The following is a 21,244-nucleotide window of genomic DNA, read 5'->3' on the forward strand; positions in this document are numbered from 1 at the left end:
TACATTTTATGATCTGCATTTTCCAAGATTGTTTTGGGGGAGTATGTATAGTAGGGTGTAGGGTGTTTGATGAGGTCATCAACATCATCACCAACATCATCATCAACAACATTATTTTTAGTTTACCACCCTGCACCCCTTCCTAGAGTTGGAAGACCTAAAGACGGTAGTGCACGCGCTGGTAACTTCAAGGCTCGACTTCTGCAATGCGCTCTACATAGGGCTACCTGTGTGCCTAGTCCGGAAACTTCAACTAGTTCAAAATATGGCAGCCAGGCTGGTCACCGGTACATCTAGGGGTGACCACATTACAGCAGTTTTAAAATCTCTTCACTGGCTGCCAATTAGTTTCTGGGCAAAGTATAAAGTGTTGGTTATCATCTTTAAAGCCCTACATGGTTTGGGTCCAGCCTACCTGCGGGTTCGCCTTCTCCCATACAATCCGCACCGCACACTCAGGTCCTCTGGGAAGAATCTACTTCAGCCAGTAAAAACTAGATTAACAACAGTTACCCAGAGGACCTTCTCTTCTGCTGCTCCCAGACTGTGGAACGGCCTGCCGGAGGAGAGTCGTCAGCTTGACAGTCTACTAACATTCAAGAAAGCTATAAAGACTGATCTCTTCCGGCAGGCCAATCCAGTGGAATTTTAAGATGTTTTTTAAATGTTTTTAGGATGTTTTTAACAATGTATATTATGTTTTAACTGAGTATTATGTATTTTATTGTTTATTGTTTTCCCCTGCCTCGATCAAAATGGAGAGGCGGGCAAGAAATAAATTTATTATTATTATTATTATTATAACTGCTTTTAATATGTAATTACTTAAATAAACCTACTGTGTAGCCAAGACATGCCATAAATATGCCTCTGAGCAGGGATACGGACCCGCCATTTTGAGGCTCCAAAGCCAATCCTTTACCAGATAAATTACACTATCTCTCGGAAAGCTTTCCCTTGGAAATTCCAGATTTGAAATAGACTGGTTGGATGTGAAAACCGGTTGGGCCCAAGAATGAACTCAGCAGGACTGTCCTCAAGGGTAGGCATGGTTGGGCATCTGTCAAGGGTCCCCACCCTGTCAGTGGCCCACTGACAAGAATTGCTCCTCTGCTTCACCATGGCAACCTGCTTGTTCACCTGCCTCTCAGTCAAGCCCAGAAAATGGTGGTGGTGAAAAGGAGGAGCAGGAGATGCTACCAAGTAAGCAAATGGGAGCAATGGTGAGAAAGTGGAGGAGGAGGAGAAGCAAGAGCAGCTGATGACCATGGTGGTGAGAAGTTTGACTCATTGAGGATGTCTTGACCATGGGCCCTCCAAAACCTGGAGCTGGAACTGGAACTCAACTCTTGGCGTTTTGGGGGGAAGGGGTTATCAAAATTGGGTGGATGGCAACTTCTCCTGAGAATGGAATGACCACACTGCCCTTTGTTTTTTTTTAGGTCCTTGGCTATTGGCCATCAATATTCCTCTTTGGGGACACAACCCATTCTGTGCGGCAGCATTCCCGGCCTGGTGCCCAAACAACTGCGGTTCTGCCGGAACTATGTGGAGATCATGCCCAGCGTAGCCGAAGGGGTGAAGATTGGCATCCAGGAATGCCAGCACCAGTTCCGGGGGAGGAGGTGGAACTGCACCACCGTTAACGACAGCTTGGCTATCTTTGGGCCGGTGTTGGATAAAGGTGAGCCCGCCGCGTTGGGGAAAGAACACTGGAGATTGACGGGAAGGGGAATTGGTATGGTGGGATGGGGGAGAGGCGATCTGGGGGAACCTCTCGGGAAATTGGTCATTGTTGATGTTTTGGGTCTGACTGGTTGGGGAGTCAGATGGTGCTTCTGGTTTTGGTTCTGAGCCAATGCGATCTAAATGTGTAGTAGAGCTTCCAAGATGGTGGCAAGCAGACAGCAGTACCAGTAGAAACAGCATTCTGGGCAAGGAAGGCAGCTGGCCCTAGGCAGATGCATAGGCACAGAGCTCTATCTCGTTCAGACAATAGGGTATCTATCGCCAGTTGGTTGCCACCACTACGTTCTTGCTCCTAAAAAGTCTGGCTTTGACTGAGATCTTGTGCGGTGCTACGGAATGTTCACAGTTATTCACACTGCTTAGATGGAAGCTGACAGCTATAGATTTTCTGGTGAGGTGAGGGAATGAGAAGGAAACCTCACACAGGGCTTTGAATCAAGGAAGCCTGTGGGCTTTTGGAAGGGCTTGCTTCTGGCAGGGCACAGAGGCCCAAATGTAAGGAGGCTTAGTGCAAAATGGATCAAGGCGGACAAGAGCTAATATCCCACCCCACCCCACCCCAGGAAAATTAAAAACAACAGTGACATTTTAAAATCAAAATTACCCTCCCCCACAAAGACGCACACACCACTTCCCTCCCCCGAAAATCTTTTTCACGATTTTCCTTGTTTTTCACATAAGGAAGGCCCCTTCCGCTAAATCCAGCAAACGCCTTTGCGTTTAAGGTTCTCAGTGAATGTTCAGCGTGTGTGTTAGGGTGGTCATTTGAACATCACCAAAAAAGAGCAAATTCATTGCCCCCACCCAAAAAAGAGACAAACGAGGGCACAGATTTTTGAAAGCTTGCCTGTACTAATTTGTATGCATCCACGCCAATTTAGAAATTGTTGCTATAATTTAAACACAAATATGTATTTATTTTATTGCATTTTTATACCGCCCCATAGCCGAAGGTCTCTGGGTGGTTTACAAAAAATTCAAAACCATTCGAAGTATAAAACAAACAGTATAAAAACATGATATAAAATACAATATTTCTCACATCAGTTCGTTGGTTTCTGTCCACCACTCTGCTGCTAAGATCATCTTCTTGGCTCGCCGCTCTGACCATGTTACTCCACTTCTGAAATCTCTTCATTGGCTTCCAATTCACCTCAGAATCCAATATAAACTTCTCCTGTTGACCTACAAAGCTTTTTACAGCCCAGCTCCTTCCTATCTTTCCTCTCTCATCTCACACTATTGCCCCGCTCGTGCGCTTCGCTCCTCTGATGCCATGTTTCTCACCTGCCCAAGGGTCTCTCCTTCCCTTGCTCGGCTTCGTCCATTTTCTTCTGCTGCCCCTTACGCCTGGAACTCTCTTCCAGAACATTTGAGAACTACAAGTTCAACCGCAGCTTTTAAAGCTCAGCTAAAAACTTTTCTTTTTCCTAAAGCTTTTAAAACTTGATTTTGATCTGACTTTTATACTGTTAGTTTTACTCTACCCTGTGCCTGTTTGGTGCCTTCTCTTCCCCTCCTTATTGTTTTATTATGATTTTATTAGAATGTAAGCCTATGCGGCAGGGTTTTGCTATTTTATTGTTTTACTCTGTACAGCACCATGTACACTGATGGTGCTATATAAATAAATAAATAATAGCACAACCAAGATAAAATCAGCAGCAGAAATCTGTCAGGGATGCTTTAAGGTGGATTCCTGCATTGAGCAGGGGGTTGGACTCAATGGCCTTGTAGGCCCCTTGCAACTCTGCTATTCTATGATTCTATGATTCTATGAAATACAGATTTAAAATACAAATATGATGCATCTCGCCCTATTGGGGGAACTGTGATCAGGTGAGCTGTTCAAGTCTGCTATCCTGGGCAGGATCTACATTACTGCTTATAACGGTTTATAAGGGTTATGACAACTGTTCAGGCCCAGGTCACATTACATATACCATTTTCATACTGTTTTAAAAGTGTTATATCCTGCTTGGTGTAGATCGACCCCAGGTGCTAAGGTTGATGGGCAACTTCAAGTTCCCTCCATCCCGTTCTCCATCCTTATTTATTTATTTATTTGATTTGTAACCTGCCTTTCTACCAAAACTGGCGCTCGAGGCGGCTTACCATCAATGATAAAAACAACAATAAACAAATACATTAAAACCCAATTAAAAACACAGCAACAACAGACTAAAAAACAGCATCTAGTTCAACAGACCCGCTTGCACTCCAAAGGCCAAGTTAAATACAGCGTTCTTTGCCTGCTGGCAGGAGGACAGCAGAGAGGGAGAAAACTGAGGGCATGTCTAGACCAGTGGGGTGGAGGGGTAGGATCCCGCGATATGCTGATCGCAAGATCCTCTCCCTCAGTCTACACGCAGTGCGCAACGTCCTGGGAGGAAGAGGACGTCGTGCCCGCCATTTTGTTTCTTGTGGGTTTTTTTATCGAAAATGAGCTCAGGAGCTCATGCGCTATACGTTTTTACTGATGCCCCTGAACATGTTCATTCTGACTTCAACAAGCACATGTATCCTAGAGAGGGAGGCCATCTCCAGCCCCCTGTCAGGTGTACACACTGTGGTATACCCAGATTTGCTACTGTGTAATGTGTAAAAGGCGCTTTGGGGTGAATCTACACTATTGTATCTATAACGGTACATATGGCTCTGATTACGTCACTGGTCACATGACGCGTTCTTCATTACGTTTTATAGTTAAATTATGTTCCATTTTACCTTTCCGTTGTTACCCTTCTGCAGCGTTGTTTAGCTTTCATTGTGCACTGTTCTATCGCTGTGCTCCCTGTCGCATTGTAAATCCGATGCCACGTAATCCTCCACTCTCCTTCCTGGTTGGGACAACTTCCCCTCCGTGCATAAAGGGATGGAAAAAGTAGGCACAGAAAACACAAAAACAGAAGTGGGAGGATCATAGGAGAGACAGTCTGAGCATTGGGAGGATCACAGAAAGGACAGGATCAAGGATCAGACAACGGGGCAATAAAACAGTGTGCTCCGGTATAACGTAACAGGAAATGGTAAATAAATAACGCTAGTGAGCTCCGTTAAAAATAGTAACGTTAGAATTAATAACGGAACAAGGGCAAACAGTAACGTTTTAAGCTATAGTGTAGATGCCCCCTAGGTTGGCATGCCTCTGCATTCCGTCAGACATGCCTGCATTTCTTTTTCAATATGGCCTCCGCTGAGGTCAACATCCACTGTCCCGTGGAAGAAATAACCAGCCAGCTTGGTGTGAGACGTCCTCCGCCTCCGATACAGCCCTGGCTTTCCTGGCCTGAACATGAGCCTTTCAGGATGTAATTATTAAAACCCTTGGCGGCCTCACACGCCTCCCCAAGGAACTGACACTGCTGTTAAGATTAGCTTATCCTAATGCCAGAGCAAGCAGCAATTGACCTCACGTCAGAAGTGCAAAGTGACCTCCAGAATATATTTAACGGAGACCATCCCAGTGGTGATTTGTATGGCTGACCTTCCGAGTTACCCTTGGGGGCAAGAAAGGCTAGGGTTTTCACTAACACATAACAGAGGTATATTGGAGTAAGGGGAGGCCTGCCTTCCCCTTTGACGGAATGACCGAGACTAATACTGGCATCGCCCCATAGTTCCGGATTTGCAGCTCCTAGCTCCCTGTTTAAGTCAAAGGGTCGGCCATAGTCCGAATGAAGAAGTGGATTCCGGGGGCCTTGCTAGACCTACCTTAAAATCCGGGCATGTGGAGGGGCCAGCCTGCGCTAGAAGTAGCGCGGGCTGTCGCTCCTATCCACGTGTCCGACGCAACGGGGTAAAGGAAAGCCCTGTCACGTCGGCCATTTTGTTTAAAATCTTAAAGGGGCCCGGTGTGCAGGAGCGCACCAGCAAGTAAGGTACGGATTTTTAAAATTAAAAACAGGGTTCCCTGCCCCCCTCCCCACCCCCAATTTCCTTACCCTGGCCATGATTCCCCCCCCCCCCGCAATCTCCGGTTCCCCCCCATCCCCCATGGCTCCGATTCCCCCCATCACCCGCAATCTCCTATCCCCCCATCCCCCATGGCTCTGATTCCCCCCATCCCCCACGATCTCCAATCCCCCACGCCCGCAATCTCCGATCTCCCCCATCCCCCCAGCTCTGTTTTCCCCCCATCTCCCCACGCTGCCCTGATGGCTGCAGCGCGTCTTCTACCACTTTTCCCGGCTACTCGCGAGTAAATGCAGTAGCCAGGAAAAGCAGAGGAATGGGTTACACGCCCACGGTCTCAGGCTGGCCATGGAAAATACCATGCCACAACCAGTGCCGGCTATCCTGAGCAAGGGAGGGTTACCCCTGCCTGAGCCCGGGATCCCCTGTGCGTCATCTGGACACACAGGGGCCGGCCTGGACCTCACACCAGGCTACCCCACCGTCTAGCAAGGCCCTGGGTCATCGCTGCTCTGGACAATAAGTCCTGAACACCCCCAAATTAATAAGCCTTAAGAAGAGAAGAAGAGCCCTGCAGCATTGAGTTAATGGTTCAGAAAGGGGCAACACAAATGCTGGAACATCTCCCCTATGAGGGAAGGTTCCATCAGCTGGGATTGTTTAGCTTGGAAAAACGGAGGCTGAGGGGAGACATGATAGAGGTGTACAAAATCATGCCTGGTGTGGAGAATGTGGAGAGGGCGACTGAGACGACACTGACCTTACACAGAAGGCCTTGCCTAACACACCCTTCTCAAGCCAAGCACTACCTCTTGAAAAGCCTGAGGAAAGGGTAAAAACAACACAACCTTTCCCCTATATGTGAGGGAACAAGGTGAAGGGTTTTGGCAAATAGGTTCTATTACTGAGGAATGGAACAGCAGGTGTATTTTTAGATGTTTATACACTGTGTAATATAGCAGGTAATAACTCCGAGCTGACACATGGTTTGTGGTAACAGAACACAAAGTAGAGTTTATTGAAATTTAACAATCATAGAATCATAGAATAGCCGAGTTGGAAGGGGCCTACAGGCCATCGAGTCCAACCCCCTGCTCAAGGCAGGAATCCACCCTAAAGCATCCCTGACAGATGGTTGACCAGCTGCCTCTTGAAGGCCTCTAGTGTGGGAGAGCCCACCACCTCCCTAGGTAACTGATTCCATTGTCGTACTGCTCTAACAGTCAGGAAGTTTTTCCTGATGTCCAGCTGGAATCTGGCTTCCTATAACTTGAGCCCGTTATTCCGTGTCCTGCACTCTGGGAGGATCGAGAAGAGATCCTGGCTCTCCTCCGTGTGACAACCTTTTAAGTATTTGAAGAGTGCTATCATGTCTCCCCTCAATCTTCTCTTCTCCAGGCTAAACATGCCCATAGTTACTTAGAATCATAGAATAGTAGAGTTGGGAGGGGCCTACAAGGCCATTGAGTCCAACCCCATGCTCAATGCATGAATCCATCCTACAGCATCCCTGACAGAGGGTTGTCCAGCTGCCTCTTGAACGACTCTAGTGTGGGAGAGCCCACCACCTCCCTAGGTAACTGGTTCCACTGTCGTACTGCTGTAACAGTCAGAAAGTTTTAGTATTTCAATTTAAGTCAAACCCGCATATTTTTATCTTCAAAATAACAATCCGAATTCCCTTAAAGTTCTCACTCCTCACACCAAACACTCTTACGAAGCACAAGCTAGACTAAAACTCCTAGACTAAAACCAAACCTCCCACCAAACAAACAAAACTAATTCAATCTCCTCAGCCACTCTATTTATACTCCTCCTTCTCACCACATCACCAGCCACACCCACTCAGTCAAACATTCCGCACTCACTAGACATACAAACCCCCAGCCATACCTAAGGGACAGAAAGGTGGGTATCGCCACAGAGACATTTTTCTCCCTCTCTCAAAATACTAGAACCCAAAGGGGTCATCTTCATGAAGCTGATGGGTGGGAGATCCAGGACAAGAGTAATGCCAGATCAGACCAAGGGTCCATCTAGTCCAGCATTCTGTTCACACAATGGCCAACCAGCTGTCCATGGAAAATCCACAAGCAGGACATGAACAGCAGCCTCCCACCCATGTTCCCCAGCAACTGGTGCACACAGGCTTCTTCCCTCCGATACTGGAGGTAGCACACTACCATCAGGGCTAGTAGCCATTGATAGCCTTCTCCTCCAGGAATTGATCCAACCCCCTTAAGCCATCCAAATGGGTGGCCATCACTACAACTTGTGGTAGTGAGTTCCTTCATATTAGACAGAGGCCATTCCCTCACGCAATGGCCTGAGGGAATGATTTGGGGTGGTTTAAGAAGGCAGCAAACATTTAGCTATCTTCAAATACTTAAAAGGTTGTCACACAGAGGAGGGCCAGGATCTCTTCTCGATCCTCCCAGAGTGCAGGACACGGAATAACGGGCTCAAGTTAAAGGAAGCCAGATTCCAGCTGGACATCAGGAAAAACTTCCTGACTGTTAGAGCAGTACGACAATGGAATCAGTTACCTAGGGAGGTGGTGGGCTCTCCCACCCGAGAAGCCTTCAAGAGGCAGCTGGACAACCATCTGTCAGGGATGCTTTAGGGTGGATTCCTGCATTGAGCAGGGGGTTGGACTTGATGGCCTTGTAGGCCCCTTCCAACTCTGCTATTCTATGATTGATTCTAAGAGTTTAGTGAGGGAGAGCACTTGTGGGATTTTCTGCCCCAGGTGTAGACTTCATCCTAGGAGCTGTTATGTCAACCTTCTTTACAGCCCCTCAGTCCTGCCTTTACCCACTGTAGTCACATGGCAACAGCAGCATGAGCGCTAAGGTTGGCCAAGAAGGGAAAGGCGTTTTCATCAGCAACAGTGGGAGGAAAGCAGTGTGAGGCAGTGTGTAGTAGTGGTTATAGCTGAAGTTTCTGATATCATACACATGGGCACCAATTTGGCTATGAACACCTCTTTTGGTGCCCATCAGGCTCTCTCCAGAATTTTTTTTTATTTCTTAAGATAGTTTAACTTTTTTTTTTTAACTAGGGGTCTGCCATGTTGCAAAGCAAAGTGCTGCCCTCCAGAATCATCTTGATTTGGTTTTAAGATAGGAGTTTTGTACTTTGGAGCTCAGATTTCCCACCACCACCACCCTGTAATTAGGTTCTTGGACGAGTTATCGTCCTTTTAGCCTCACCAATTTGCCTTCTGGGAAATGAGCATTTCGTAACTGGCCAGCCCACCATGGAAGCCATTTTATGAATGGGCAAGCCTCCCAACAAGGCAGCCATTTTGTGAGAGTACCCACAACACTCTCTCAAAATTCCAAATGTGCCCACTGAACCCCTCAAAATTTGGGGAACCTTGGTCCTAGGGTGAAGTGGTGAAATGATCATCCTGCTTATGTTTGTACTAGGGCTGTGCACCCACCCCCCGATTTGGCTTGGAGGGGGGCTCAGAGCCCCCAAAGCAGCCCCGGTTCAGCTTGGGGGTGCTTCGTGGGTTGCCTGACCTGCCTTGGCACTGAAACCGAGGCAAGATTCGGGCCCTCCGAGGTGACTCGGACTTTTCTGGGTGCTGGCTGTGCAGCCGGCACCCAAAAAAGGCTTCCTCAGTCTCCTTACCTGCTGCCTCTGCTGGACAGCAGTAGGTAAGGGACCCACCAAGGGCCTGCTCCGAAGTGCTTAGGTGGGCTGAAGGTTCGGGGCCAATTGGCTTCAGCTTCGGGCCACTCGGGCTTTGCCAGAACTGCCTCGGAACCGAGCCGAGCAGTCCGAATCAGCCCACCTCGGCTCGGATTCGGGGCCTCAGTCCGAGGTGGAGCACAGCCCTAATTTGTACCCATCCCTCTTTGTTCCTCACAACAACACAAAAGCATGCAGTACATTCCAAAGGCGCAGAACTCACGTCAGTTTAGAGTAGTCCAATTAACACAAGTCATTCATCCGTTGGATCTTTTCCATTCATTTCTTGCATTCCTCTCTCTAGCAAAAGAGGCCCATGATTCTACAGGAGTTCTACAACCTTCTTTAACGTTATTTATTTATTTATTTATTTATTTATTACATTTTTATACCGCCCAATAGCCGAAGCTCCCTGGGCGGTTCACAAAAATTAAAACTATAGTAAAACTACCAACAGGTTAAAAACACAAATACAAGATACAGTATAAAAAGCACAACCAGGATAAAAACCACGCAGCAAAATTGATATAAAATTAAAATACAAAGTTAAAACAGCAAAATTCAAATTCAAGTTAAAATTAAGTGTTAAAATACTGAGAGAATAAAAAGGTCTTCAGCTGGCGACGAAAGGGGTACAGTGTAGGCGCCAGGCGGACCTCTCTGGGGAGCTCATTCCACAACTGGGGTGCCACAGCGGAGAAAGCCCTCCTCCTAGTAGCCACCTGCCTCACTTCCTTTGGCAGGGGCTCACGGAGAAGGGCCCCTGTGATGATCTTAAGGTCCGGGTAGGTACATATGGGAGGAGGCGTTCCTTCAAATAACCTGGCCCCAAGCCGTTTAGGGCTTTGAATGTTAATACCAGCACTTTGAATCGGGCCCGGACCTGGACTGGCAGCCAATGAAGTTGTAAAAGGACTGGCGTGATGTGATCTCGCCAGCCAGTAGAACATTTTAGGATTAATAGATAAATACTGAAAATAGACACAATCCTGTTGTAGATAAATTATTAACGAATTGCCCACCGTTGACATACACCTAAGAACATAAGAAGAGCCCAGATGGACTAGACCAAGGGTCCATCTAGTCCAGCATTCTGTTCACACAACTTCCTATTTACGGGCCAACGGGCAAACTCGCCCGACTCAATGTAGAGTCCAGTCAAAGTCTGATTTAAAGAGAAAGGCCCATAACAAGGGAGAGCGAGGAGGCCTTGAAATTGACCGTCCACAGTTAACACCTGGAAGGCAGGTTGAGCAGGTGGCAACACACAGGTTTTCTTACTAGAGTGAGATGTACTGTATTTCTATTTTAAATTCCAACAATGATTTCTAAATCTGCACCCATACATAGAAAGTAACATGTGCACATTTTACGCCAACCTGCACCCTCTTTTAGGTGATATATTTCCACTTTTTTTTTTTTTTAAGTAATGGCCATTCTATTAATGGACCTCTGGGTTCTAGTAAAAAAGAAAAAAAACCAAGGCAGACCTCACAAGCCTGAAGTCTAAATACTGAAATACTAAAAACTGAAGTCACGTGTGCCCTAAATCATACCACAGAGATGTACATAAAACCCAGCCAGCCAGCAGTATTTTTAGGAGAATGCTGCCCCTTACGCCTGGAACGCTCTTCCAGAACATTTGAGAACTACAAGTTCAACCGCAGCTTTTAAAGCTCAACTAAAAACTTTTCTTTTTCCTAAAGCTTTTAAAACTTGATGTTGTGCAGACTTCTACTGTTACTTTCTACTGTTAGTTTTACCCTACCCTGTGCCTGCTTACCCTACCCTGTACCTGTTTGCATTCTCTTCCCCTCCTTATTGTTTTACTATGATTTTATTAGATTGTAAGCCTATGCGGCAGGGTCTTGCTATTTACTGTTTTACTCTGTACAGCAGCACCATGTACACTGATGGTGCTATATAAATAAATAATAACAATAATAATAATAATAATAATAATAATAATAATAATAATAATAATAATAATAATGTGATCTGGAGCAGATGTTTAAAGGCCTGGTCTAGATCAGTTGGAAGAATGTTCCACAACTGTGGAACCGTGGAACCGTGGAAGGATATTCCACAACCATGGGCTGCCACCGAAAAAGCCCTGTCCACTACTGATAAGCAAATGAGTAGGGCATCCAAAGAAAAAGGGAGACTTTAACAAATGGGCAGGATTGTACAGGGTGAGGTGCTTCTTTATTTATTTATTTTATTTATTTATTACATTTCTATACCGCCCAATAGCCGGAGCTCTCTCCGGCTATTGAATGTTATTGAATGTTAAAAACATTCAAAGTATAAAACAACAGTATAAAACCATACTATAAAATACAATATAAAAGCTCAACCAGATAAAAACAGCAGCAATGCAAAATTACAAATTGAAAACACCAAGTTAAACTGTATTTATGGACTATTAAAATGATGGGAGAATAAAAAGGTCTTCACCTGGCGTCTAAAAGCATATAATGTAGGTGCCAAGCAAATCTCCTTAGGGAGCTCATTCCACAGCTGGGGTGCCACAGCAGAGAAGGCCCTCCTCCTGGTAGCCACCTGCCTCACTTCCTTTGGCAGGGTCTCGTGGAGAAGGACCCCTGAGGATGACCTTAGGGTCTGGGCAGGTACACATGGGAGATTGCCTGACTCCAAACCACATAGGGGTCTGAAGCTTAGCACATTGAATTGTGCCCCGAAGCTCACTGGTAGGATTAACGAATCAGGTAGAGCGGAGCGGAAGCAGGACTTGCAGGAACGCTGATGTCACCGTCATCCCCCTCAGAATCCCCTGTTCCCTCTGAGCTTGGCCGCAATCCTCACAGTAGCTGAAGGAGAAATAGATTTTCTCAGCTACAATGTATGGTTCCCTGTTGTCATGCAAAATCTTTGGGGGTTTGTCCTGGTCTTGAATGGGCAATTCAGAGCCACTCGGTTTACCAAAGACCTGCTCCCAGTGGAGGTGAAAACTGCTAGAACTGGTTTGTTGATATGGGTCAACACCGCTGCCTGCGTTTTTGGACTCTGAAGCTGATTGTCATGATGAGCTCATGCACATCCAAGTTGATGCCTTCACTGGTCAGGAACAATAAAAGCTTGTGGACGTGCCGCCGAAGTCATTGTTGTTCTGCCCCACAAGGGATGATGGTTTGGGTGATTTCGGTGGGCCAGTATTGTGGCCAGGCTGGGCTTGGCCAGGATCTCGCAAGAGAAGAGGATTCAAAGCATCCAGTGTGATTTTTAGGGAACAGGGGATGAAGGACAGGGTCTGACTACCAGAGTAAAATCTCCGTCAGAATCGAACTGTTAAAAACCATCCCCTGCGACACAGTGAAAGAGCAGCAGTCTGCCTCAGGGAGCTAATTTTCACGCCATCCTCACAACAACCCTGCACAGCGGGTTAGGTGGAGAGAGATTGTGACTCCCCCCCCCCCACACACACACACACTGAGTTGCGAAGTAGGAGTTGGATCTTGGAGTCCCACCTCCTGCTCCACCACACTGGAAAGTGACATTTCTTCATTTTCCCCAAACCAGTCGTGCAAAAAAGCAGAGGGAAAAGAGCCCGGGGGGGGGGGGTTGGCTACTATTTCATAACTGAAGAATGTTGTCCCTCAAGGGAGAATCAAGCCACCCTTCAGCTCTGCGACGGCGGCGGGGTGAGCGTGGGGGGAGGGAGAGAAAAGAATAAATGTCTCAGACACATTCTTCAGAGCTCCCTTGGGGGGACAACATATCTCAGCTCCCAAGAAAAGGCCTGGATTTCAGAGCTGAAGAAAACACCAACTTTCTCAGTTCCTCGAAGTCAAAGCCCAAGAGAAGCATGAGGCAAATGGCACATCTGTCCACCAGCACCCCCAAAAATTTCCGTACCACAGCCATCCCGGACGGGAGTCATGGGAGTTGCAGTGCAACACACCTGGGAATCACCAAGGCTCTGCTGGATGTGACATATTGTGACCTCTTATGTGCAGCCTTGCCCAACATGGCACCCTTTGGTTGTGCTGGACAGCAACACCCATAATCCCCAGCCAGCATGTCTGGGAATTATGGGACTTGGGGATGCCTGGTCAAATGTGTTTGAGGCTTTTTATTATAGGGTAGGAGCTTATAAAATTAGGAAGGATGTGGAGTGGTACAGAGATATTGTTCGACCTCTCTCAGAACACCAGAACTCTAATGGAACAGACGAACAAAGGAGCTGCTTCACACAATGCATAATTAACTGCCCATTCCCCAACTTGGAAGGGGCACAGCAGCTGCCCCCAACATGCCACCTTCCAGGTGTTTTGGACTTCCAACTCCCATCAGCCCCAGCATGCATGGTCGATGGTCATCAGTGCTGGGAGTTGTAGTCCAAAACAGGCGCCGGGGCCAGATCTACACTACTGCTTTGAAGCACATTGTATCAGTTTTGACAACTGTATATGGAGTGTGTCCTGGGAAGCAGTAGTGTAGATCCTGCCCAGGATGGCTGCAGTTGAGGGTATGAACCTGGCAGCTCGCAAGAAGCTTGGGTGCTTGGCGGAGTGCCCCAAGGGAGCTGTTGCCTTAGCAACCGCCACACCCCTCACCCACACCCCCAGTCTGCTTAGCCCAAGGGTCTGTATTCGAGACGGAGCCCTCACCGTTTCCTAGCTCTTAGGCAGAGCCTGACTCAGGCAGGCACCTATGTGGGCTTCCCTCTCTGTGAAGGAGGAGGAGGAGGAGGAGGAGGAGGAGGAGGAGGGGAGGGGGAGGGGAGAAGTCATGATGAAGAAGGGGTGCAGGGGGTCCCAATCTGGCTCCAGGTGGTCACATGCCTTTTCTCTGCTCCCATCTCATTCCCCCTGACCACGTTAGGTCCTTTTCCCCCCAAGTTTGGTCCTTTTTTCCCCATTCCAAAGGACTGAAACACCTCTCCTGCAGCTTCAATACTGGCAGCAAGAGCTTTAAGCAAAAATATGCTGGTGTTTTTGTTCCCGCCCCTTTTGCCTTCAGCCCCACCCACCACTGGCATGCGCCCCCCCCCCCCCGAGAGTTTCTCTGAAATGGAATCTGGCCCTTGGGCTGAAAGAGGTTCAACCCCCCTCCATGTAGAGGGTGGCCTTGGATGGCTAAGAAGGCCCTCCACTGGTGTCCTGAAGCTCCTGCCCAGCTCATAATCACTTCTACTTCCTGGGGCTGAGAAGGGGAGTTCAGGATCCGTCTGGAAGCCCAGGCTACCAGTATGGAGTCCTCCAGTTGGAATGGTGGGGCCCAGAAGCCGTGAAGGAACAACAGGCATATCTAGATTGACAGTGGGGTTTCTTGAGCATCAGGTCAATAGAACTTAAGAAGAGCCGTGCTGGATCAGACCAAGAATCCATCTAGTCCATCACTGACTGGTTCTGACTGAAACCCAGAGTGGATTCTTGTGGTCCCATCAAAGCCAGCAGTCTCCACTGCCAGGGAAGAGGTGCAGAGAATCCCCAGTGCCAAGCTATACATTATCCCCACATGGACTGAATGTGCATCTTGACACAGGCTATATAGGGCTCTCTCCTCCCCCCCACCCTTTGTAGCAGACCCAGAAGCGTCGGCAAAAGAAGCACAGGTGACCCACGCTTTGCGTATCGCCGCTTCGGGGAAATGTCCGGAGCCCCCCCGTGGCCGCTACGCCACCCCAGCGGCCTTGGCCCTTTAGAGAAGCTCTCATTATTCAATTAAATCCCCCTCATCCCTCCATTTACAAGATGCCAAATGTTTCAGTGCTTTAAAATGCCACCGATCTCCTTAAACAAGCTTTGATGGGAAATGCCTTCACTCGGAAACCTCCAGCCCTTGAAAAGTCCTCACAGCACATAATTAACCCAGAAGAAACATTCCCCTTCCCCTCGGCCCTCCCCTTTTCACTCAAAGTAAATTACCCACCAAGTATTTAAACGCCCCCCTCCTTTTCCACCCCCTTCCCAGCCCATTCATTTAAATTTCTCAAAAGGGAACCGTTGTCCATCGGTTTTCCCTTGTCCCAGCCCCTCCCAGCTCGCCTCCTCTCGCTCCGCTAAACACTGGCCCAGGCTCTAAACCTGCCAGCTGGACTGAGAAATGGCCAAGAGTCATTGTGGAGAAGCGGCTTTTAATGAACTATTGGAGAGTGGATACAGTGAGGGGTGTTGAAGTCACCCCGTAAAGAAGCAGGTTCTCAGTCTCAGGGCTATTGTGGTGTAAATTCAACCCAACTCCCTCCTACTGTTTGGCCAGGTCTAAAGAGGGGAAGACAGAAGGGGGTCAACTTATAGGGTCTCTGCTCCAGTTAATCAATCTGATTGGATTAGGGTCACTGCGACCCCTAATAGTGTCAAAGGTCTGGCCCGACGGGATTAAAAGCTTTGTCGAGGGTGAGCCCGTATCCTTTCGGCGGCCGGGGACGAAGCTTGTTGATTAGCGTTTAACACTCCCACCACCTTTGAGAGAAGCGGCCTCTCTTTTCGTGGCCTTGTGTCGTTGCCCGTGTGAGAGGGAGGAAGGAGGGAGCAAGGTTGTGCATCGGCCACGCGTACGTGCCGGATGCTCTTGGAACGCGTACATCAGACACGTACTGGACACTGAAAGAGTCTCATGGGAGACTCAAGGCTTGTGAGCACGCTAGCCTTTGGCCTGAGACACTGAGATTTTTGAAGCATGTGCAGGAAACATTTCAAGGGTTCCTGAATGAGGAGACCAGTAATGGGGGATAAGCCACCGTGTGGGACCACTGGTCCGCCATGAATATCTTTCCCCCTACAATGTGTGTTTCTAGGACACCATCTTTGTTCTTGCAGTGTGCGCACCGTAAGCTATGCTGTTGTCCCAGAATCTTCTGCAACAAACAAGGGTACAGTTGTCAGACATGCAGGTGCTCAACAACAAACACGTTCACATGGAAACAGGGCCTAGAAGGTGGAAAGTTTGGAAACTACTGAGCTATCATATTGGTTTAGGTTGGGGCCATCTCCTACTTCAGAGATGGCCATCCCCTGTTTGAAGATAAAGATAAAACCCCATTACCAGTGAGGGCCGGGGGGCCTTGAAGTTGCCCGGCCACATACGACAATGGCCACATATGACAATGGAATCAGTTACCTAGGGAGGTTGTGGGTTCTCCCACACTAGAGACCTTCAAGAGGCAGCTGGACAACCATCTGTCAGGGATGCTTTAGGGTGGATTCCTGCATTGAGCAGGGGGTTGGACTCGATGGCCTCGTAGGCCCCTTCCAACTCTGCTATTCTATGATTCTATGATTTAGGATCTGGACAACAGATTGAGCAGGCAGTCTTCCCTACTAGGATGAGATGTCTACATTTCTATTTCTATTCTGCACCTATACATATAAATCAGCATTTCCACATGTTATGCAAATCTGTGTCCTCTATACATATAAATTATCATGTTTTCATGTTATGCAAATCTGTGTCTTTGCTGATACATAACTAGCATATGCAAACTTTGTACATCCCCTTTCTGTCGTCTTTCTTGGCAATGTATAAATAGCCATCCTGGCCGGCTCAGGGAGAGCAGAACCACCACTTTCTTTCTTGGCTATGACCGAATAGAATGCAGAACCAGTTCTAACCCAAATGGTGGGGGCCACCACGGAGAAGGCCCACTTTCAGGTTGTTGCAAGGTAGAAATCTGCAGGACATGGTACAACCAGCAAGACCTCCTTGTACAGGTCTGTATCAGGGAAGGGAATCTGCCAGATAAGCTGGTCACACGCTGTTCAGAGCCTTAAATGCCAACAGCAAGACCTTGAACGTGGCTCGGTAGCTAACAGGTAGACAGTGGGTCCTTCTCTCTCCTTGACATACCTTTATTACAGAGTTGCATAACATGCATAAAGTGTTCCATGACCAAATGTTCATGCTGGTAAAAAGTCTCCTTTCAAACATTTGTCAAGCTGCTGTTAAAGGCAATTTCTACCTGCACAAATCCTGCTTCTACAAGGTAGACTAAGAAGCTCCCTGTTATTTTTCTCAATTAAAAAAAAACCCTTGAACCTTTAATAGTATCTGCAGACTACCACAGTTTTTTAAAAAGTAATAATAATCTTAAAGTAGAATTTTAATTAAGGCTGCAATTCTATGAACTTTGATGTCAATTATATTGACATCAGTACAACTGCTTAGTAAATATGTTTAACGTTGAATCATTAATGGGAAGTAGGAATATTTCTATTTGTTTCATACTAAACCTTCTCAGAGTTTGTCAACAACAACAACAAATTGTGGTTACAACAGCCCTGTAAGGTGGGTCAGTGGGGGGGCTGGGTGGGGTGTGTGGTGGGGCTGAGAAAATGGCTTGCCTAGCATCAGAATCAGAGGATGCAGTTTTGCATAAAGAAATGCATGTGCTAGTTTATATATGTATAAGTGCAAATTTAGAAATCATTACTCGAATTTAAATAGAAATCCGATACATCTCACATTAATAGAGAAGACTGACCGGGTGTCAAGTGGTGTGCCTTCTCCGTCTTCTGTCCAGGTGGAAACTGTGCTGGGCTACTTCAAGGACTCTTCACTCCTCGTTCCTAAGGTTTTTTTATCTTTAAACCAGACGTGAACTGGACAGGCCTTCAAATACAGGATTGATTGATTGATTGATTGATTGATTGATTTAATACATTTTTCTACCGCCCAATAGCCAAAGCTCTCTGGACGATTCACAAAAATTAAAACCATAAAAAGCATAAAACAACCAACAATTTAAAAACATGAATACAAAATGCAATATAAAAAGCACAACCAGGTTAGAAGAAACCAAAGCATCACATGTTTTCCAGAACATTCCTTTCCAGTTGGTTCCATTGGCTAGGATGCCATGATATCATGAACTGGGAGTGAGAGAAGGACAGGAGAAAAGGGGGTGTTGAGGCAATCATCGCCATTAAATTGTGTTTAATAGTAAAGGTGTGAAGTAAAAGTTGGTAAACAGTTGGCTCAGCGACATTTGGTGAATCATTTCATAGATTTCAGAAATGGTAGTCTGGTCTCAAAATGGCGGTTCCTCCCTGAGATTAGTCAAGCTTTAGTCAGTCAAGTGAGGGCAGTGTACCCTTCATATGTATATTGCCAACATTTCTAATACAGGATCTGTATTTTTTGGGGTTGGGCTTTTCCTGGCAACAGAAGATCCAATGAACAAACTGAGAACCCTCCCAAAGGCCTCAGGCCTTCAACCCAAGCCGGTCATTAACTGTCAGGAATTTCCCTTCCCATAAATCGTGGCTGGGCCTTAATCATTCTCAAGTCGCTCCAGTTTTGCCCCAGTCAATTCCACCCCAAATTCGGAGCACCCTCAGCAATAGGAAAATCAGTTGAGTCAGACCGCCCCACACCCAGGTTTTCTAAGTAAATGGGGCCACCGAGATGGAAATGAAGGAAGATCAATCATGATAGGTTCCCTTTCACTCCTGCTAAAACCTTAGCGAAGGGTGAACTTTGCTCATCTCAGAACACATTCTTTTGCCACGAATGTTCCCGGAGAATGGTTATTTTAAAACAAAACAGCCCACCCTCCAGTACTTTCGAGTTGTTATGAGAAAAGGGTCCATATTTGCATAAAATGTCCATATCCTCATGTATATGAATAGATGTCAGAGGGCTAGCTAGAATAGGAGGTAACTCAGTTATAAGCTGAAGCCAAATCCAGAGGGGTCTAAACCTAACTTGTCATGAAGTGAAGCAGGCAGGGCCAGCCCTACTATGAGGCAAAGTGAGACAGTTGCCTCAGGCAGCAATTACTGGGAATGTTGGAAGAGACAGCTGTGTGCCAAGCAGTCTGCCCTGCACCCCCTTAGCTAGCCTGCTACCTTATGTGGTGGAAGATGTCCCATCACCGGTGTTGAAGAAAGATTCAACAGCCAGTCCGGTCAGCTTTGTACATGAAATGGGTTGGGACGGCATCTCGTTCTTCATCTCAGGCAGAAAAAAATGTCTTGGGCTGATCCTGGAGTGAGGCTTTCTCAACCGGGAGGAGGGGAGAATTTGTAGTCTTAAATTCCCCCAGTTCTGCCCAAATGCAAATTGAATAGTTGGGTTGCCACCTTTCTTTTGGCTTTGTGCCTTTAAGAGCAAGCCATCCCAAAGGAATGAAGCCAGAGTACTTGGTCAGAGACAAATGCTGCTTGAAACTTCACTCGCTTAACATCCCTGTTCAGACAACACGCTACGCCACGGCGATTAAGCGTTTTGAGCGCAACGTTATGGCTTAGCATGCCATTTGAACCATGACTTAGCATGTCGTGTGAACCATTCCTAACAGTGGTGGCTACGTAACCACGGTATAAACACCCTCACCCTCACTAAGCCGGCCTAACCACGGCTTAGAATGTTGTCTGAACAGGCCCAATAATGTTTGTCTCAGGCTACTGTTAAAGGAAGGTCAAAAAAGAAAGGTGGCATGCCGTGAAATGCGTCTCCATCACCATAGAACAGCTTTAATGATGGTGACAGATATCATAAAAACCAAATGGTGTTGATATCATCAGCATTACCCCCCTCTGAAGTCATTGCATCGCACAACGGAAGTGCTTAAAGTAGCAATTTCTTTTCTTTTCTTTTTTTTAAAAAAGGCATAGACCAACAGCATCTTTCACAAGAAGAAGCAGTAGTATCTCCAATCGGAGTTACTCGGTAAAGATCTCATCCTAGCATTTCCGTCTCTTCTCGCAATTTCTGGAAGCTACTGGGTGAAATAGCAGATCAGTTACATGACTGCTTTTTTCCGTTTGGTTTTAACTAGGGACATACAAGACAGCCCCGTCTCAAATTAGACAAGTTACTGAAAAGCGGATCTCTTGATGATCTGCAGCAGAAACCAACAATGGTTTCTGAACTCAATAGTTTAACACGAGCAATTCACTGGATTAAGGGGGGGTGGGAAACCCTGCCAGGACTGGCACTAGGCTCTTCACTTATTTCTTGGCTTCGATGTTATTTAATTGTAAAGTAGGAACATTTATTTATTTATTTATTTATTTATTTATTGCATTTTTATACCACCTAATAGCCAAAGCTCCCTGGGCGGTTCAATTTTATTTTATTTATTTATTAAAACATTTATATCCCACCCTATATCACAAGGATCTCAGGACGACGTACAAATAAAATCAAACATATTAAATAGAACAATAAATACGCAATTCTAAAGTCAATTAAACCATTAATATGTTAAAACTAATATGAAATTTTAAAACAGAATCCAATTAAAACAAGACAGTGTGCAGGCTGGTGCATTTAGCCATCAAAGCCTTTGTTTAAAAAGTCATGTTTTAACCTGGCGCTGAAATGAAGGAAATGCCGGCGCCAGTCGGGCCTCTAGGGGGAAGGCATTCCACAGCCAGGGTGCCACCACAGAAAAAGCCCTCTCCCATGTCCCACCATAGCGTCTATGGAGGGACGTGCCCCTCAATCTTTTCTTCTCCAGACTAACAACTGGGCATGTTTAGCCTGGAGAAGAGAAGATTGAGGGGAGACATGACAGCACTTGTCAAATACTTAAAAGGTTGTCACACAGAGGAGGGCCAGGATCTCTTCTCGATCCTCCCAGAGTGCAGGACACGGAATAACGGGCTCAAGTTAAAGGAAGCCAGATTCCGGCTGAACATCAGGAAAAACTTCCTTATTATTATTTATTTATATAGCACCATCAATGTACATGGTGCTGTACTGACTGTTAGAGCAGTATGACAATGGAACCAGTTACCTAGGGAGGTGGTGGGCTCTCCCACACTAGAGGCCTTCAAGAGGCAGCTGGACAACCATCTGTCAGGGAGGCTTTAGGGTGGATTCCTGCATTGAGCAGGGGTTGGACTCAATGGCCTTGCGGGCCCCTTCCAACTCTAATATTCTGTGATTCTATGATTCCTCCAAAAGATCT

At 46.7% G+C, this 21,244-nt stretch overlaps 1 protein-coding gene across 1 annotated transcript in view; it reads left to right on the forward strand.

The window, feature by feature from the left end:
* Positions 1 to 15,031, forward strand: part of LOC134395313 (protein Wnt-3a-like) — a 105,268-nt gene extending 90,237 nt beyond the window's left edge. Inside the window, exons 2-3 of the mRNA XM_063121471.1 lie at positions 1,443 to 1,684; positions 14,910 to 15,031. Coding sequence (XP_062977541.1) covers positions 1,443 to 1,684; positions 14,910 to 15,031 — 364 coding nt within the window. The remainder of the gene's footprint in view (positions 1 to 1,442; positions 1,685 to 14,909) is intronic.
* Positions 15,032 to 21,244: the final 6,213 nt, after the last annotated feature.

Source organism: Elgaria multicarinata, chromosome 1 (assembly GCF_023053635.1).
Source record: "Elgaria multicarinata webbii isolate HBS135686 ecotype San Diego chromosome 1, rElgMul1.1.pri, whole genome shotgun sequence".
Lineage (NCBI taxonomy): Eukaryota > Metazoa > Chordata > Lepidosauria > Squamata > Anguidae > Elgaria > Elgaria multicarinata.